Source organism: Tauraco erythrolophus, chromosome 2, assembly GCF_009769465.1.
Source record: "Tauraco erythrolophus isolate bTauEry1 chromosome 2, bTauEry1.pri, whole genome shotgun sequence".
Classification (NCBI taxonomy): Eukaryota; Metazoa; Chordata; class Aves; order Musophagiformes; family Musophagidae; genus Tauraco; species Tauraco erythrolophus.
This window is the reverse complement of record NC_141466.1, coordinates 47,339,699-47,360,001: the sequence shown is the minus strand read 5'-3', so window position 1 is coordinate 47,360,001 and position 20,303 is coordinate 47,339,699. Positions and strand designations below refer to the sequence as shown.

At 38.4% G+C, this 20,303-nt stretch overlaps 1 protein-coding gene across 1 annotated transcript in view; it reads right to left on the bottom strand.

The window, feature by feature from the left end:
* CSMD1 (CUB and Sushi multiple domains 1) overlaps window positions 1–20,303 on the bottom strand; it is a 1,221,578-nt gene that overhangs the window by 839,281 nt on the left and 361,994 nt on the right. The window contains exon 3 of the mRNA XM_086608338.1: window positions 18,122–18,234. Within this exon, the coding sequence (XP_086464464.1) occupies window positions 18,122–18,234 (113 nt within the window). The remainder of the gene's footprint in view (window positions 1–18,121; window positions 18,235–20,303) is intronic.

Genomic DNA, 20,303 nt, shown 5'->3' with positions numbered 1-20,303 from the left:
ACAGTTTGCAGCACCCAAGGTTCAGAGGTTCAAAGGTCTCTTGGATTATTAGAAGAAGAAACAATTCCATTGTTACCAAAAACCCAATCATCAATAAAGAAAAATTAAAAATAAAAAACAAAACACAAACAGAAAACTGCTTTGGTATTTGGGGCTCTTATCAGTATATCAGGAAAAATGAAAGAGAAAAATCTATAGTATAAATAACTAATTTCTGAACTGATCGTGAAGTTCCATGAACAAAAGCTTGAAATTACTAAGCCTACAAGGAGTATATTTTCTCTTTTCTTCCCACTTATACTCCCTCATCTCTCACACAGACCATAGTACACACAATCCAAAATGAAAGTAAAATTGCCTTTAATATAGAGCTTGTCTTTAAAGGAAAAGATTTAGCCTTTTTCTTAGTTATAAACTAAATACAAAAAATAACCAAAAGGAGAAATTAGGGGCAGCTAAAGCAACAAAATTACTTTGAAGTGCTGAGTATAATCTAAGCAATGCAAAAAGCATCACTGCTGTGTCCTTTAAAAGGTGATTATGACATTTAATTTTGCAAAGCATGTAACAGCAGATAAATATATTTTAGCTTTTGTTTCATTCTCAATTTTCTTTTAAAAGCTACAACTCAAACGCGAAAAAACCTGCTACTGACAAGCACGCAATGAGTGAAACGAAGTATTCTCCTTACAACTTACAGTCGTTACAGAAAGGAGGTAGAGAGTCCCAGTAATAATGTTGTTCAATCTGCAATGAGACTGAACTTAACTCCTACTTGACTTCTCCCATTCAGGGACGAGGTTTTTTTCTCCTTTCATTTAAAGGCTTATTTTGACAAATAAGTCATTTTGCATGCAGATTTCATCATTTGGGTTGGGAAAGGATGGCACATGGGTAGGACCTGGGCAACTGTGAAAATATTGAGGACCAGAAAAAGAAAAAATAAAAACCAACAACTAACCACCACAACAAAAAATAATGATGGAAAGACTCTTTCTTTGCCAAGGTGAAGCCTAATCACATGTGCAGCGCTGAAATATGTTCCACTTTTTTTCAGTGCATTACTGTTGTCATTTGCTAAACTCCCACAGCAGAGCTGACTTGACAGCATTGAAGAGAACTTCAGTATCCTACACACAACAGCTGTCCAATCACCCACTGCCTAATTTTTTTCTCCAAAATACAGCTCCTCAGTGCTTTATTACAACTGACATTTTTAAATAAAAATATGCAGAAAAAAATTTTAAAATCAAGGAAGCTATTAGTAAAAAAAAAAAAAAAAAAAAACCACCACAAAAAAACAACAAAAACCTGCTTCTCCGTTACAGCCATACTATATCAGAAGCTAAAAAACCAGGCAGGCACAAACCCCCAAATTGCTAGTCAGTTTAGAAGCCTACTCCACCTACAAGAACACAAAATCCAAACCAACTACCTCCCTGTTGGTGCCCACAGACACCTAAGAAAGTTAGAGGACACTTGGTCAAATTGTCCTCTGCTGCTCCCCGGGAGCTGAACATACAAGGTACATTAAGTTGGCTGCATCTTTTAAGGAATAAGCAAAATTTCACACATTTTACAGTAGAAAGCTCAGTTTTCTCACAAGCTTCTGCTTCCAAAGAATTTTTCATCTCAAAACAGCAGTGGGAGGGGGAGGCTGCCCCACTTTATTTTACAAAGTCTCATGATTTCTCTCCAGCCTCCGAAATACAAGATTCCGAAAAAATCAAAGAACTCAAATCTGTAGAATAATTAAAAATAATCTAAGAAACATCTAAGAACATTTTCAAATAAACTGTGTTTGAAGTAAGAGTGATTTCCATTGAGATGAAGCATGTTTTCCTACTAAAGGTTCTTTCAGTTCAAATGCTGACTTTTTGTAAAGAATACACACCATATGAGGTAGTTTCAGATTGGATATTAGGAAAAAATTTTTTACCATGAGAGTTGTAGAACACTGGAACAGGTTGCCCAGAGAGGTGGTGGATGCTCCATCCCTGGAGACGTTCAAGGCCAGGTTGGACGAGGCCCTGAGCAACCTGATCTAGTTGGAGATATCCCTGTTCCTTGCAGGGGGGTTGGTCTAGATGACCTTTGAAGGTCCCTTCCAGCCCTAACCATTCTATGATTCTATGATTCTATGATCTAAACCTTAGATTAAGAAGCAGGGACACACACCCTGGGAATAATATGCTGCCCAGGAGTGTAGGGATGAGATCAGGAAAGCTAAGGCACAGCTAGAGCTGAATTTGGCAAGAGAATATTAGCAGCTTTGACTAGCGTGATAATCAGAAAAGAAAGACAAAAGAAATTGCACTCCCCCTGATAAACAAGACAGGGAATAAGGTGACCACTGACAGGAGAAGGCTGAGGTACTCAACGACATTTTTTGCCTCTGTTTTCACTGGCAATTTCTCTTCTCTGATCTCTCAAGTCCCTGAACCACAATGCAGGAATTGGGGAGGGGAATGAAGTCCCTCCAATCGTAGGAGAAGTTTCAGACCACCTGAGGAACCTGAACATGCACGAGCCCCTTGGACCCAATGAGATGCATCCCAGGGTCCTAAGGGAACTGGCAGATGCAGTTGCTAAGCCATTCTCCATCATATTTAAGAAGTCATGGCAGTCAGGCAAAGGCCCCAGTAACTGGAAAAGTGGAAACACTCTCGTTATTTAAAAGGGTAAAAAGGAGGACCCTAGGAACTACCAACCAGTCAGCCTCACATCAGTGCCTGATAAGATCAGGGAAGAGATCCTCCTGGAAGACATGTCAAAACATATGGAAAACAGGGAGGTGATGAAAAACAGCCAACAGTGCTTCATCAAGGGCAAATCGTGCCTGACTAATGTAGGGATCTTCTATGATGGAACGTCCGCATCAGTGGACAAGGGAAGAGCTACAGATGTCTACTTTGACTTCTGCAAGGTCTTTGATACAGTCCCCCACAACATCCTACAACTTTGCCCCTAAATTATAAAGATATGGGTTTGATGGATGGACTATTTGATGGAGAAGAACTTGGCTAGATGGCCGCATCCAAAGAGTTGGGGTCAACAGCTCAATATCCAAACACAGATCAGTGACAAGTAGCGTCTCTCAGAGGTCCATATTGGGACAGATACTGCTCGTCTTTATTAAGGACATAGTGGGATCGAGTGCATCCTCAGCAAGTTTGCTGATGACACTAAGATGAGTAGTACAGTTGATGCACTGGAGGGAAGGGATGTCATCCAGAGAGACCTTGACAGGCTTGAGAGGTGGGCCTGTCCAAACCTCATGAAGTGCAAGGTCCTGCACATGGATTAGGGCAATCCCAAGCACAAGTACAGGCTGAGCGTAGAATGGATTGAGAGCAGCCCAGAGGAGAAGGGCTTGAGGGTGTTGCTCGATGAGATGCTATCATTAGCCAGCAATGTGTGCTTGCAGCTCCGAAAGTCAACCATATCCTGGGCTGCATCCAAAGAAGTGTGGCCAGCAGGTCAAGGGAGGTGATTCTGCCCCTCTACTCTGCTCTTGTGACACTCCAGGTGGAGTACTGCATTCAGCTCTGGGGTCCCCAATACAAGAAGAACATGGAGCTGTTGGAGTGGGTCCAGGAGAAGGGCCACGAAGATGATCTGAGGGCTGGAGCTCCTCTCCTATGAAGACAGGCTGAAAGAGTAGGGGTTGTTCAGCCTGGAGAAGAGAAGGCTCCAGGGAGATGTCACTGGGGCTTTTCAATACTAAAACTTATAAGAAAGATGGAGGGAGACTTTTTACCAAGGTCTGAACTGATAGAGCAAGTGATATTTATTTTGAAGTATTGGGTAAATTTAGATTAGATATAAGGAGATGGTGTGGTTTAGACGAGCCGGCAACTAAACACCATACAGCTGCTCGCTCACCTTCCTCCACCCCCAGAGGAATGGGGAAGAACATTAAAGTGGAAAAGGGAAAGAGACTTGTAGGCTGAGATAAAAACAATTTAATAATAATAATACAAAAATAAAAGTAATAACAATAATAATTGAGTATATATGTATAACCATAATAATATATACAAACAAGTGATGTACAGTGTAATTGCTCACCACTCTGTGACCAACGCCTGTCCATTGCAGCAAGCAATCCTGAAACAAGTGAGTTCTGACACCACAATCCCAGATGAGCAAGAGGTCCAAAAGGAGAGCGAGAGAGAAATAGCAAGAGAGAGCCCTTGGAAGAGTAAAAGCTCTTCTTTCCAGTCAACCCTGCTTTATATACTGGGCATGATGTTGCATGATATGGAATACTCCATTGGCCAATTTGGCCCTTAATCCTAAATCTAAATTCAAATCATAAGGTAAGTTGTGGGCCCTTTGTCCTGGCTCTGCTCCCACCAACCTGTCGTGCTCCCGCACACTGGCAAGAACACGAAAAGCTGAAAAGTCCTTATGTCTCAATACCAACATCAGTGCACTATCAACATTCTTCTCATAACTAATCCCAGACTAAATCCAAAACACAGAGCTCCTCCAACTGCTAAAAAGAAAAACTAACTCAGTTCCAGTCAAAGTGAAGACAGGAGGACATTTTTTACAATGAGGATGATGAGACATTGGAACAGGTTGCTGAGAGAAGTGAATGCCCCATCATTGAAAGTGTTCAAGGTCAGGCTGGAGCGGGCTTTGAGCAACCTGATCTAGGTAAAAGATGTCCCTGCTCATTGCAGAGGGCGTAGAACTAGATGACCTTTAAAGGTCTTTTTCAACCCCAACCATTTTGTGATTAAAAAGCTCAACTTGTAGACAGCTGAATTAGTCCTTCAGATTCCATTATAAAATCAAAGCAGGCAGACAGGCACCTGTGCTTTGAGACAATTTATCTCATGTTAACACAAGCATCTAATGTTAATTGGCTTTTGAAAGTATATAATGATTATAACCATTTATGAGTAGCTCTGTAGCTGGTTATCACAAATTTAGGGAGCTAGTCACGTGAGATCCACCCTAGCTGCCTGTAGTACACCGAGTAGCAAAAATTTCATAGTCAAAAGTTCCCTGGATGGTTCTAATGGAAGTTTTGACTAAACCAAGCAATTTTTGAAACTAAAGCAATATCAAGAGAAGTAACTGGTTTATGCATGCCATGTTTTGCAACCATGTAGCCCTGTAATCTGGTACTGCCATTCCCAGTAACAGACCATCAGCTTTGTATTGAGTTTGCAAGGCCTCAGGACTCCCTCTGTCTGAAATTCTCCAACTTGCCTGCAGCTCTGCTTTACTCAATTTAGCTGGGATAGCAGTTTCTCTAATTGACTGTCTGTCTAAGGCTAATTTGTTTTACGTCTCCCCCCTCCTCTTTTCCTCTGATGGGACAACCATAGCTTTATATGGATAGCTGTAACAAGTAGTTACTCTATACAGAATGAAATATTTTACAGCTGGCACAATGACACAGTTAAGAGAAATATAGGCCTGGTTTGACCGCAGAGGCTTTGAGAAGTGAAGATACAGGATGCAGTACAGGGGAATACATGCATAGGGCCAATAAGTGATGAGAAAAAGGATTGGCTCTAGAGGGTTCACAGCTATAAACAACTCACGCATGGCCAGTTAAAGAAACGCAGGCCTGGACAAAACTGGTTTTAGGAGTAACAAAGAGCAAAGTAGTAGTATCTAACATGCATGGGACAACATATAAAGTAAATATGGATGTGATATGGAACTGCAGATCAAGGAAGAAAGGGAAAAAGTATTAAATTGTCTTGGCAAGTAAGAATAACCCCAAGTGCATCCTAAAGTGAGGAAAAAGAAAACAAACTATTAGACCCAGAGGAGCAGGGGAAGGATAAGCATAATACTAGGAAGACGAGTAGAAACCAAGAAGTGTGCATGCAAACATCTGAACTGCATTGCTGTTGTTTTTTTCCTTTTTTGTAGAAATTTCAACTGGACTACTAATGACTAGACACAGAAGACTTTGATTACACTAACAGTTCTTGGATTTACATATACACACGCATACAGTATGTTGCCACTTTCCCCATAAGTAAGATTTCGTGCATCCAAAACTGCTCTTCTAACATTCTTATGACTTCAGCTTTATGATCCACTGACACCACATAGGTGTGCCTTGTCTTGTTAAACAAGTGTAAGAAAGGCACAGATTTAATAAAATCAAGGAGACTATGTGACCTTCCTTGCCTCCTACAGCCCTCTTCAGGTCAATCCAACAAGCCAGCTTCAAAAATCCTTATGGCAAGATTTCTTGGAAGTATACCATGCATGAATGATTCAATAAATTTATTAGGAAGTCTTTCAGTATAGACAAAATGAAAGATTTCAAAGTGGTGTAAGTTAAAGGATACAAATACAAAATACATAGTTAACAAGGACTCAAAGCGGATTTGCAGACTCATTTATAGCAATGTGTACCTAGTGAAGCTAATGAGATTCCTTGGGTGAATAAACAGTATTTAGACAGGCGATACACAAAGTGGTCCAATAGTATTGTACGAAAACACGGAATTCTAACATACACAAGGTAAAGATTATGTGACAGATTTTAACAAATCTCAAAAGTTTCAGTTAAAACGCAGTGCCTACATTATGTGTACTACAGTCAACCCACTCCCTTTCTTCACAATAAATAGGTGACTGACATACCAGCTATTTTATTAATTACCAAACAAGATCAATGCCTTAGTCAAAATTTAGACATGCTTGTTTTGATGAATATATTTTGTTGCAAAGTTCAGATATCTGCCTTATTATCCCAATTACAGAAGAAAAACATGAAAGGCTATGCAAATGAAACCCTCAATATAGGGAAAAGATATGAATAACAAAGTAATTCAAAGTACAATTATTAATAGTTTAAAGTTATACAAGCAAAGATGAAAAGCAAGGTATGTGACTGTATTTATATGCTAACATAGCAAATTACACAGCCTTTAATTATTCAGGATAACAGCTGCTAGCTACAGTAACATAGCAAACCCAAAGTTCTATTTTCTGGCCTGCTAACTGGCAGATTGTATTCTGGAAATACTGATTCCATCCTGTAAAGGAATAAAAATCTGCAGACAGTCATTCCAGATGAAATAGAGATTTTTCTGTTTTCTTTTATTTCTGCAACAAAAGTCATTAACCATCTTCATCACTGCAAGCAGATTTGTAATAAATACAAAGTAGTTATCAACTGTGACTCTTAGTAGGCTGCAGAGATTTTTATTTTTTTTTAAGGCAGAAATATAGTTTTCATAATAAAAAGTGATACTATTTTAAGCTAAGGACGAGAGCTTAAAAAAAAAAAAAAAAGCACCATAAAGACTACTAGAAACCAGAAATCAGACTGGTATGGCTGAAAACGCACTTTTATTATCTGAGAGATGAAAAGCCCAGTACAATTTTCCCTACTTTGCACCAGCCAAAGGAATCATATCAGACTCTTTCCTTAAAAGCTAAATAAGTGTCAGTTGCATTTCATCTGGAACTGTCTCATTAATGGGGACCATTCTGAAGGTAGTAAACCTATTGAATATATCTGATAATTAGAAAAGGAAGTAGGATTTAAGACTTCAGCCATATAGAAGTCTGGGTATAAATGCATCAAGAAACAAATCTGAGTAATTTCGCAATGCACACCAGACACTGATAATATTTTCATTTCCACATTGGTAAAGAGAAAAAGACCACATCCAGAACAGAAAGTTCAGGCAAAATGAAGTTTGAACAGAATACATGCTCTTTCTTTAACTATTGGCATCCTCATATTTGGCAGAAGCTGCTGTTTAAAATAAATTTAGAGTGAGGGCAGGGAAGGACACAGGCTGCTTAACTGAAATCTTATCTCGAGCAAATCTGTAAGGCTATGAACAGAACAAGTTATTCCCCCAAATCCCAGTTAGCTATAAAACGGAACAAGCAAAAATGCCAGCTCTGTTGAGTCACGTTGCACACACTTGTCTCAGAAAAGCACTTGACAGAAAAGATGCGTTCCATATATTCCTCATGTGGCTGAATTAAAAAAAAAAAATCCAACACAATTCCAGAATTATGGGAGTTTTGACCTTGTTTGTTTCTCAGTTGCTGCATTAAGATAGTTTATTTTAACTTTGAAAATTAAAGTCCCAGTAGAAGAACTAAAGCATTTTGAAGAGAAGTAAAACTAGACTTTCTTTAAAAAAAAAAAGTTTACAAGATACTGATTTGCAAGATTTTTAGATCATGCTGCACATCTGTACTGGTTTTGGCTGCTGGTTTCTTAATTAGCATTGAATTTCTTCATAGTAGCTTGTATGGGGCTACGTTTTGGATTTCTGATGAAAACAGTGTTGATAGTACAGGGATTTTAGCTATTGCTGAGCAGTGCTCACGCAGCATCAAGGCCATTTCTGTTTTGTCAGCAAGTTGACTGGAGGTGGACAAGGAGTTGGAAGGGGACACAGCCGTGACAGCTGACTCAAGGGATATCCTATACCATACAATGTCATGCTTAGCAATAAAACTGGGAGGGGCGGAGTTTGGCCAGGGCTGCCATTGCTCAGGGACATTCGGAGTGATGGTGTTGGTCTTCCCAAGTAACCGTTAGGCGTGATGGAGCCCTGCTTCCCTAGAGATGGCTGAACACCTGCCTGCCGATGGGAAGCAGTAAATGAATTCCTTATTTTACTTTGCTTGCACTTGCATCTTTTGTTTTACCTATTAAACTCTCTCTATCTCAACCCATGAGTCTTCTCACTTTTACTCTTCCAATTCTCTCCCCCATCCCACTGCAGGAGAAGTGAGCAAGTGGTGGCGTGGTGCTTGGCTGCCTACTAGAGTTAAACCACAACAACATCTTAATACTGATTCAGATCAGGCAACGACTGCACTAAAGGAATTTTGACATTTAAAAAAAATTCTTTGAAGCATTTTTCACAGATTAATATTAGTCATACAAACACATACTAATGATGGCAGACAAGAAAGAACGTGAAATAGGGTATTAGTATCAGCACAGCTGGGATGATGATCTGTTAGGATGCAAATTAGATTATCCAGAATCTCAGTACTCAATAGCAGAGATATGAAACCACTGTATTAAGTTATTTAGGCTACAAAGAAAGAGAGAAACAATCCTGTTATGACTTTGACTTTTCACTTCTCCTTTCCATACTAGAATGTGCTGGTTTAGTTTAGAACTGGCAGCTCCTAGTAGCAGAGAGAAGTAGCTCCTTAATGTTATCCTTTAGGAAGCCCATTTTACGAAATCATTTTCCTATTGGGTTTATGATCTCAAACAAAAGGAGCACAAGCAAAAGTTTTGTGGAGGGAGGTTACAAACTCACTAAATAATTATGAGGTATGAACCACCAACACTTGGTTTGTTACTGGTTCATGCACCAAGGACAATGAACACAGTTTTTATACGGATCAGTAAGTCACTAGAAGGCATAAAACAACTCCTTACTTCCAGAATCAGAGGCAGTCAAAAAGACAGTTCCAAGAACGTATCTTAAGATATGGAATCCCCTTTCTAAGGACTACTAGCCATGCAACGGTTGTCATTGTGTTAGGGATTGAGCTACTTAGGGTGAGACCTGGAAAGCAGAAAACAGCTGACATAGCTTATAATTGGACTAATATAATGGGCAAGGTTCTTACAAAATTATGCTTCCTTTAGATACAAATTTCATTGGCTGATAATAAGTCCTACAACATTTAATTTTAATTTTATTTTCTGCCAATTGAAGTGGGGTTTATTCCATCACCATAACTCTCCTCATGTCTTTTTTTCTAGGAAAGAATTTCCTAGAACTTCCAACTTTCCTAGAACTTTCATAGAAGCTTCTGCCCTTGGGCAGTTTAGGAAATATCATTCCAGATTTCTGACTCATGGTCCTCTGAAGATTGTTGCTGAAACACAACATTTAAGTGTTTTACTGGCAAAAGGAATTTCACTTCTTTTTTAACTCGTGAATTTATCCACTCTAAGTTCTCATAACTAAGAAAGCTGTGGAGTATACTTGTTTTAAATACACTTATTATTTCTTCTATGCACAATCTCTTCATATATGAAAGACTAGAAAGAGAAGGCATACAAGACTGCAGTCATTACTTGCCTCTACTGACCAAATTAAGTTCCCCATAAATTTGGCATTTTGAGCAAGTTTTAGATCTACTCACCCACTTCAGAGCACATGCAGACTCTTTTACCTATCTCTCCCCACAAAATAACATCCATTTTCTTTTTCCTAAGTTCTCTGAATACATTTAGGCTTAAAAATATTTTTTCTGTAGCTGTTATTGTTAAAGTGAACTCTTTTGACACCTAAATCATTGATATCCTAGATTAGCTATCAGAGGTCTCACAGAACAGTCCCAGAGCGCTGCCAGACCTTTTCTGCCCTGAGATTTTGCTGCTACATATTATGTCATGTTTTGACACAAAAAATATCAGCTTTATTTTTAACTGCATTATGATTTCTTTCCTGTATGTCATCATTAACAGTCATTCAGATTGTATAGCCTCAAAAAGAGGTTATTTTTAAGAAAATTTGCTAGAGAAAAGAGAAATGTTGTTTTTCTTTTTTAGGACTTCAGTTGACAAAGGAAATCTATACCCAAATTCATTCTCAGAAAAGAATTACTTATGCTTCAAAGAGATGCAACTACAAATTCCAGCCTAAAAAGATCCCATTTCAGTCTGTGCTTTCACTATTCAAAGCTTTTTGTTTACTGAGTCATGTGTATACACACACATTCCTTAAAGCTTTAATAAACATCTCAATTTTAAAAGAACAGACTACCAAAATAGTAAGCAAGAAGTATTTAACTAAAAATAGAAAAAGAAATAGAAATAGATCAGTCTATTAACAGATGTTATGGCCAGTTACACTAACAGTCAATGGCAGGATTGATACTTAAGATGTAAAGCTGCCAAGATTACATTAACAGGAAAGAATACCAGCATTGACTATAGTATTAGTGTTAGTTTTGTTTTCTTACCAAAGAAATGCTAAAAAGACAGTTTATGCCTTTAATATTTAAAAGGACTAAACTCAGATTAGAATTTACACTGCTGCTTTCTCCAAACATCACAGCAGAGGAGGGAATAGCTATGGATTTGGGAGCAACAAACTGAATCCTTCCCAAAAACTACACAACAAAATACAGAATGAACTGCATAGCTCTCAATGTCATCACTAGATATTCATTGTGATCTTTTGGACCGCTTCAGAGCTGGATACGCTAATCTACTGTGGTCAGGAGTCATATTCAAAGTCTCAGATCACTGGAACAATCAAGATGAAGTATTATCTAATAGATAAAACAGCACCTATGACTAAACCATAGCAATTAACTAGCGACAGTTGAAGATTCAGGAGACTATTCATCTCACACTGATTAGTAAGGGATTGTTATGCATATGAGTTACCTAAAAGTTGGTATTTTCTTGCCAACTTATCTTCCTACTCTCAACTTGAAATATTTGCCCTAGATCATTCAGTTTGTTTTGAACATGCCCATTCCCAGGGAGTAACTGCCCTATCACTGTACCACAGTTTGCTGGGAGAACTACACAGCCATTAACTAATACCATTAAACTCATGGACAACAAGTAGGAAGCACTGTCACGTGCTGACTCACGTAAAAGTAGATTTTTACTCTTAAAAGAGTGGAGGAAAGGTATTCTGGTACTTGAAGGAAACAAATGAAAACCAAGAAACTTCACCTTGAGCCTAGAGGTCTCTTAAATCTTGACTAGGTCCTCATTGACTGGAAAACTACAGTCCTGGGAAAATTAACTTGGTAAACTCATGGAATCAATACAAAAGATTAACGTTTCCAAGTTGATCGGGGAAGTGTTTCAATTATTTTTTTTAATTAGTTCAACGTATTGAACCATAAAATAAAAAGCAAAAGGAAAAACACACCAAATAACAGATACTCAAGGAGAACAGAACCAGTAAGAGAAAAAGAAAAGAAAATTTCTTCAAAGACTTTACACTGTGGAAGTGTATCACTACTTTCTGCTGTAGATGCTGAAAGAAATTTAAAAAGAAGCTTCAGGGAAGATGCATAAGGCGGGATGAGGTGACTGTCAGTATAAATGTTAATGCTGGATGTGAGCACAAAGCTTTGAGAACTCGAAGAACAAAAGAAAAAAAGGTATGCCCTGAGGGCAGATAGGATAGAGGAATGCGCAAGAGCTCTTCCTTTGGCAAAGAAAACCTGCTGCTGTAGAACATAGGTCAAGGAAAGGTACCAGCAAACATCATGTCCAGTACATCTGGCTTGTTTAAACACTGTCCACCAATTCTACGTTACAAAATGTGGTTAGAGACAACAACCATCACCAAAAAAAAAAAAAAAAAAAAGCTAAAAACTATGAAATTCATTTACACTGATGATTAACAATGTACTTTAAATTAAGCTTTTCTGCTTTTGCTGAATTCCCTGCACTGGGAATGGCAGGACACATTAGTTTAGTAGAAGAAAGACCATAAAACAACTCTTCCATGCATTACTCTAAGTATACGTGTGTATAACACTTCAGATACTGATGTCATTTAAAGAGTATTTTTCTGTATTTTCTGTATATGCAAGTATTCTGTATGGGAGGAATACCTCTGACTTTCCAAAGAAAATTACTACAATGATATAACAATGCTGAATTTTTACTTCTTTTTGTAGCCCTTAAAGCTCTTTTTTTAAAACACTGTTAATCTCATTCTATAAAATAGGAATTAAACTGATTTTAACAGGGAATTAAACAAAATGGCACAAGTCACAAATACTTTGCTATTCTCTCCACATCCCTCTCCCCTCCCCCCCCCAAAGCTTAAACATGTTTTATATGATGTAAGGTACTGTCAATTAAAAAACAACTACGCATTACAGAAATGGAATCTATCCCTCAACTGCCCAATCTCATTGCTTAAAACTTGGATTTAATTATTACCCAACAGGGATGATAATGGTTAATAAGTCATTTAGCAGATTAAATAAGCAGACAAATTCTATAAATGCAACTTACTACTTCTGAAATTTATAGGGTTTTTTTTCACTGATATAATCATGTGTCTGAAAATTCCAAAGATAATTTAATTTCCAGAAAATAAGATTAATTCAAGCTTCCATCTGTACCAAAAGTTCAGAGCGCTGATTTGATCCCTGAGGAAGATGGCAGAATGTGCTGGGTTTATGTGGTGGGGTTTTAGTAGCAGGGGAGGAGCTACAGGGATAGTCCCTGTAAGGAGCTGCAAGAAGCTTCCTCAGCTCCAAGTCAGACTTGACTCTGGCTGATCAGACCCGATCTAGCCAGCACCACTGTGAATGCCATATTTAAGAAGGGGACAGAGGAATCCAAGCCACATGGGACCTGCAGTGAAAAGAGAGGGGAAGCGAGGGCCTCCTGTGCAGGTGGCTGCATGCATCGGGTCACTGCAGCATGGCTTGGAGTGCTCCAAAGTGCTGGGTGGAGTTCATCCTGCCAGGACCGCCAAGGTTCATCAGCTCAGTCAGGCCCAGTACTGCTGCAGCAGAGACAGGACTGAGATATAACAGAAACGACTATGCAGACATCGAGGTCAGTGAAGGAAGAGGAGGAGGTGTGCCAGACCTGAGATTCCCCTGAAGCCCATGGTGAGATGGCAGCAGCCTCCCTGCAGCCCATAAGAGAAATGTTGGAGCAAAGATTCACTCACAGCCCATGGAGGACCCCACACCAGAGCGGATGACTGCACCTAAGGGAGTTCTTAAAGGACTGTCTCCTGTGGGAAAGGGCCTCTTGCTGCTGGAGATTACTGGTAGAGCAGAGATGCATCTGCACTTCGTGGAGGGTCCCTTGCCAGAGCAGGTGACTCTGTGGAAGAGTCCACACTGGATGGGTAAGGACTGCATCCCGCAGGAAGGACTTAGGTCGGAGAAGTTCATAGAGAACTGTCTCCTGTGGGAAGTGACCCCATGTTGGAGGAGAGGAAGAGTATGAAGAGTCCTCCCCCTTAAGAGAAAGGAGCGGTAGAAATAGCGTGCAATGAACTGTCCTGCAACCCCCATTGCCCATACCCCTGCGCTGCTGGGAGGAGGTAGAGCCAGGAAGAAGGCAGGGGTGGGGGCAAGGTGTTTTTAAGATCTGGCTTTTTTTCTCATTACCCTTTCTGATGTGATTGGTAACTAATTAAATTGATTTTTTCCCCAAGCCGAGTCTGTTTTGTCCATGACCATAATTGGTGAGTGATCCCTCCATGTCCTTGTCTCAATTCTCAAGCCTTTTGTTATATTTTCTCCTCTCCATTCAGCTGGGGTGTGGGGATGGAGTGAGCAAGCAGCTGCGTGGTGCTTAGCTGCCAGCTGGGCTAAAGCATGACAAAGTATTATCAGTTAAAAATACTAGACGTTCTAAGAAATGGACATATAAATCTGGTGAAGTAATGATATAGTAAAGAAACTTACATTTTGACCTAAGAACTCAGCAACTGCCAAACTACATCAGCCACAAAATCAGATTTAGTTAAGTATTAATATTCATGTGGTATATGGGTGACAGCAGGCTAAGTCAGACAGGTACAAATAATCTTCAAGGGCTTAGAGCACTGGAATGTAGTTTCACTAGTTTCATTGTTAGCCTATTCATATATTGTAAAAACACAAAGTATCTGTTTATGTCATTGCTGCACAGGAAGTGAGGTCATAAATGAAGACTATATTCATTAAAACACATAGATGAGAATCTCAGCCTGGGAAACAGGATGTCATGTTCTCTCTCTGTTAGGGACACCAGTGTGGGTGTAACTTCGGGGGCTGTTCAGTAGGTCTTGAAGTAATTCATATGCCTTTTTTCCTGGTTGAGCACCCTACCCTGATTCACTGGGGAGTTTAAGTTAAAAAGAGTACCTGCAGACAGTATTGGTCAAACCTAACACCCTCTCTGCTCTGCAAAGCAGAAGCTCAGCACAGCAGAGAATCTAGCCCAGTATTAAATCTTTTGAGAGATAAGAGTCATCGTTGTCAAAACACTAGCTTTTTCCCCAGATGATCTCATTTAAAATACTGACTTTCAATAGCAGAGCTAATTCTGAAGACGGTAATCAATCTTTTCTTTTTTAATTGCATGAAGGTAACCATTATAATTAGACAAAATTTTCCTGTTCAGAAGAAAGAGTGGCCTGTCACAAAAAAATAAAATAAAAATAAACACAAACATCTCTAGTTTTGCAGCTTCCCAGAATATGGAAAGTTTATATAAATTAGTTCCTTCATCAGTCCTCATATTTTCCTTTTTCAGACCTACTTCATCTGCTACTTTGGGAGAAGTGGTATGACTCCAGAATGATTCCTTTGCATGCCTTTTCATAGTGATGCAAAGCTTTTTTTTTCCTGCTCCCAGTCTGTAGAATTCCTTAACTTTTGAATGTTGTGGACCTTTCTACTTGTATATAAAAATTTCTGTTACAGAGTCAATCCCCTAGGTATCATTAAAAAAAAAACCCTATAATTCTTTTTTTAAAAAAAACACTATCCTTGCCAGCTGACATGCAGTTAAAACTTCTCTCTGATTAAGATGTTTAAAATACCATTTCTCACACTGTGCATTACAGCCCCAAAGTGTCTGAAACTCTTAGATGGCAAAAGGCAGTAGCACTTCAATCCTCCCCACGCTTCCAACGGAACAGTAACTCACTTACTCCAGAGAATGCAAGAGTTGGCTAAAACCAGGGATAACTAGATATTTTTAGAAAAGCAAACTAGCTTAGGGATGGGTAGCCAGTAGGGTGATTATAAAGGCTTCTAGTGAGTGGTAACATCTGGTCTGGATTCCTTTGTTCCAGAGGTACTGATCACCTGCCTACTCATTATCCAACTCATTACTCATTGCCTACCCAAAATTATCTATGGCACAGGAGCCAGAAGGGGTCACTATTTGAAACAAGTAGTTTAGGGAACAATTACAGGTGTTCTTAAACTATAGGGTTTCAGTAACCCAGTTGGCCATTGCAGCACAAATCATCCCAAGCATTCACAAAAAATACCTAACCCCTCACCACTGCAAATCCTTCCTGAACCATCAGTCCCTGCTGCCTGTCTGTACTCTGAAACATCATCACTTGAGTGGCATTCACCATTTCTTCCAGAGTTGGATGTCATATTTTGAAGTCAATTAAAAGCTCATGGACAATGCCAGCTTTACAGTACTAAATCTGGAAGGGGGCACTGTTGTTTAGCCAGAGAGTGGTGCTATCCGTCAATGTTAATTACAGCTCTTCCTGCTGGGGTTTTTACAAGAAAGTAGGCCAGCAGGAAGTGTCATTATATTACAGCCTGTGGCTCTGTGCATGTGTTCCTAAGTTGACAGTCAAGAGACGTCCTTTAGCATTCTTCACTGTCTTTTTCCATATGAAAAACAAACTGCTCAGATTGCATAAAAGGATGAAATATGCTATCGTATGCATCTGCTAGAACAGAAGGATAAGGTATGTAGAAAGCAACTTCCTATTGAGGTAAAGAGTTCCAGGTGCGTTTGCGGTGTCTGATATTCCTTTTCAACTTACCTAATAAAACTTTTAAAGACTATTAAAATGAAGCTTTCCTAGACTTTCCTCATAGTCTTCATTTTAGTTTTGGTTTGGTTTTGGGGTTTGTTTGTTTTTTTGTTTTAAAAAAGGAAGACTGATTGGCAGATTAACAGGTGATAAGTCTTTGAGGGAGAAAAAAAAAGCGAGGAACAACTACCAAGGAAAGACATACTGCTGAGCCACCCATCCTGACCAGGAAAAGCTCAAAACAAAAAAGTTTGAGTTACTCATGACATCTCCTACATCTCTGTCTTTTCACACCTAGGTAACCCATTCAATGAGGATATTGATTTCAAAAGATACTTTAAAAAACACTGTAATTTCAAAACATTAATAAAATATGAAACAAAGAAACGCATCAATATGGGCCAGAGTCAGGTATTGTCAAGAAAGGAGGGTAGTAAAGAAATGGAGATAAAGTTTCATGAGACTTTGAGTAGTTCTAGGAGAAACCAAATCAAAGTTTATCAAGCATTCGAAGATACATAGGTCATCACTTTAGAGAAAGTCAAAGTAACTTAGAGATCACAGATGGTAGATTTAAACACTTGCAAATGCTAGTCCTAGTGAATAGATACAATCAAACCGTACTACTTTCTAGATTCAAAGTTCTTACATCAACCCCATAGATAAAAATATTTTGCTTTTAATTCTATCACTTAACCATGTACACAGCTTTTCCAGAATAAACACTTTCAACAAAAGATTATACCTATGAAACCATAGAGAAAATGGCTTTGCATTTGAGAAGTAATCCGAAACTGAGCTTTCTGCAACTTTTAGTACTCAGAGCTCTGCATTTTCCATTAATAAAAAAATAGCCGTAAAAAAAACCCTAACAACACAAAACTACCACACACTCAGTTTGAATCCTGAAGTTATGCTCCAAACACCCTCATTATCCAACAACACTAAGCAACTGACAATACCATTGTATCTGGTAATTTTCCTAAATAAAGGTTGCAGATACCATAACATTTTAAGTTGTACAAAAGGCTCTAAGGAAATAGTATCAGTCCAGTTTTATGAGCTTAATTCTTGGTAGACAATAGAAGACATTAAATGCTTGGCATTATTTTTTCCCAGAACTGTGCAGTCATCATTGTAGTATAACATCTTTCACAGAATCAGTTTGGTTTTAAATTCATATATACATATATTTTTGTTGTCATTGTTGTTGTTTTAATTTTCCACAAGGAGATTAGTGATTGATTTTCAAGACCAATTAGTATCCATATCTCCTCTCATTTTTATCATTATACCCCTTAAGTTAGGCATTGCCTAAAGAAGTTGTCAAAAGAAATCATTTAGAAAATAATAAGAAAGCCATTTAAATGTAAGAATTTCTGAATCCATCTTTGGAAGCCTGACAAATTAGATTAAAAATTCCAGCAGAAACTAAAGTATTAGTTTAAATTAAATTCAAAATCAAGACTATGGCCATGATGTAGTAATATTTAAGTACAGTATAAAACATAATATTTATGCGATATTCACTGACGATTCAAACCCCCAACAATTAGAATTGAAACATTGCATTTCAACATGAAAAACATATATCAAGTAGAATCAAGACTTTGCAGGAAAAGAGTTCTTACCTTCATAGATAGCTTTGAAGCCTTGGGCACTGACAGCAAAATCTGTGGTGAAACAGAGAGTGAGGATAGATCCTGTGCTCACAATAGATGATGGAAGCTGAAATCCAGATAGCCTGTGCAATAAAAAGGCACAGATCATAATCATAATAATTCAAAAGAATAATAATTCTTTTAAATAAGACAGTAAAGCACATCAGTAGGTGTGATAAGCATCATATTTCTACATCTCAACTACCAACGCAGTATGCTCTTTACCCTGATGCAGTCTCTAAACATTCACTCAAAATTTCTAATGTTCTCAAGCTTTTTAACGCTCCTATTTTAACACATCTGTGCACGCTCCAGCAGAGAACACTGAAAGACCGACCTGTTTGCACCTATTGAAGAGAAATAATTCTTTGATAGGATTCATTTCAAGGTGGAGACAGGTAAATTTAGGACACCTAGAAGTAGCTATCCAGGCCCTGACTCACACACAGATACCTAGCACTATTTGAGATAGCACGGACTATCCTGTCTGTCCTCCCGATGCTGCTTCAGAAAAAGCACACATCTCATATGTTCAATGTCATCTACAATAACTGACCAGAAAACAAAAAAAACCCTTCCCATTAAACAGCTTCATAAAAATTACCTCATTTCTCCCATCTTATTAGCAGTCTCATCTTTACATAGAAATCATATTTTTGGACAAGCTATAATTACATTACAATACTGATTTTAAGATAATTTCCACAAATAAATGTCTTGATTCATTTTGAGGATTTAAAACAGCTGGAAAAAAATGTTTACATCTTCTACTGAAATAGCACTAAAGACAATTCTTTAGACCTGGCTGATACTAGTGAGATGTTAGTAGTGTAGATGTAAGATTAGTGCAATTTTGCATAAAACAGTCGTAAGACACCATTACTGTCCCACAAACCCAAAACTATACTGTCAGCTTTCATCACTAATTTTTGTATTTTGCAACAGGGCTATGCGATCCACTGGGTACAGGACAACAAAACAGAAAGCCACCTTTTGTCCAAATTTCACCCTGAAAGAGCTTCTTGAATCCAGATATTGGAACAGCTCATCAAAAAAATGCAATCACTATCACTGAACTAGAAGTTCTTTGCAAAATTAAGCTTACTTAAGACCACTCTCATATATAAAAACATATAGGAGAAACTCCATGTTTGAATTACGCCAGTCAGGTGGTTCCCCATCTTTTTCCAATTTTGAGCTTTGGAAAATAAATAGACTTGGATGAGTCAGAGATCAAAGCAAGAAAAGCTTTAAATACAGACGAAGGCATACAGTCAAGGTAACGCAGAAAGCTTGTTGCCGATTTATAATTTCTTCCTTTCTTTTTAAACAACATTGTTTCCCATGTGCTAATTAGCTGTTTGCTCTAATCTTTTCACCTCCTGTGTACTTGTCAACCTATTCCTCCTATTCCTTTCCACCTCATTTGCTCCAATTCCAGAAATAAGCGGGTTGATTTTTTCCTCTATCTTCAACTGCAGAACTACCATAAGGCTTGCCACATCTTATGTTCAAATTTTTGTATGTACTTTCACCTTCACTAGACATTGCAGTTTTTAGGGAAACGTGTCTCTTGTTCTATTTAATAAATTAGAGTGGTTATCACTACTGCCCTACATCTGGAGTGTACTGTATGACAGTTCATTATTAATTTAGCGTATGCATTTTCTGATCTTACTTACATGTCTCTTCCTTCTTTGTGAAGGGATTCAAAGAGTTCTGGTTTAAGGGTGGGTTTTTTTGATAACACTACAGTATCTCCTGGATCTAACATTTTTTTTGCTGAACTATAGGAAACTAGCATGCATTGTAGGGGAAGGAAAGAAAATCAGGTTGAAATACACAGAAAGACAGAAGCAGCTAGCCTGAACACTCACACTATCTAGAAGACTTAAAAACAAAACAAAACAAAACAAAACAAACAAAAAAAAAACCCCAAAAACCACACAAACCCAGATATTATGGCATCCAGTCATTATTAGCCAGCTGGATTGAGTTGAATATAATGAACTGCTAATTAATTAATCAACTCAATGTACTGATCCTGCCTACAAGAGGCAGGCTATTTCCTCCTGGCTGTGGAAGATGTAACAGCATCCTTGGTGCTGCAGCCCAGGCTGGTGAGTAACAACTGGTGATCCCGACGTGACAC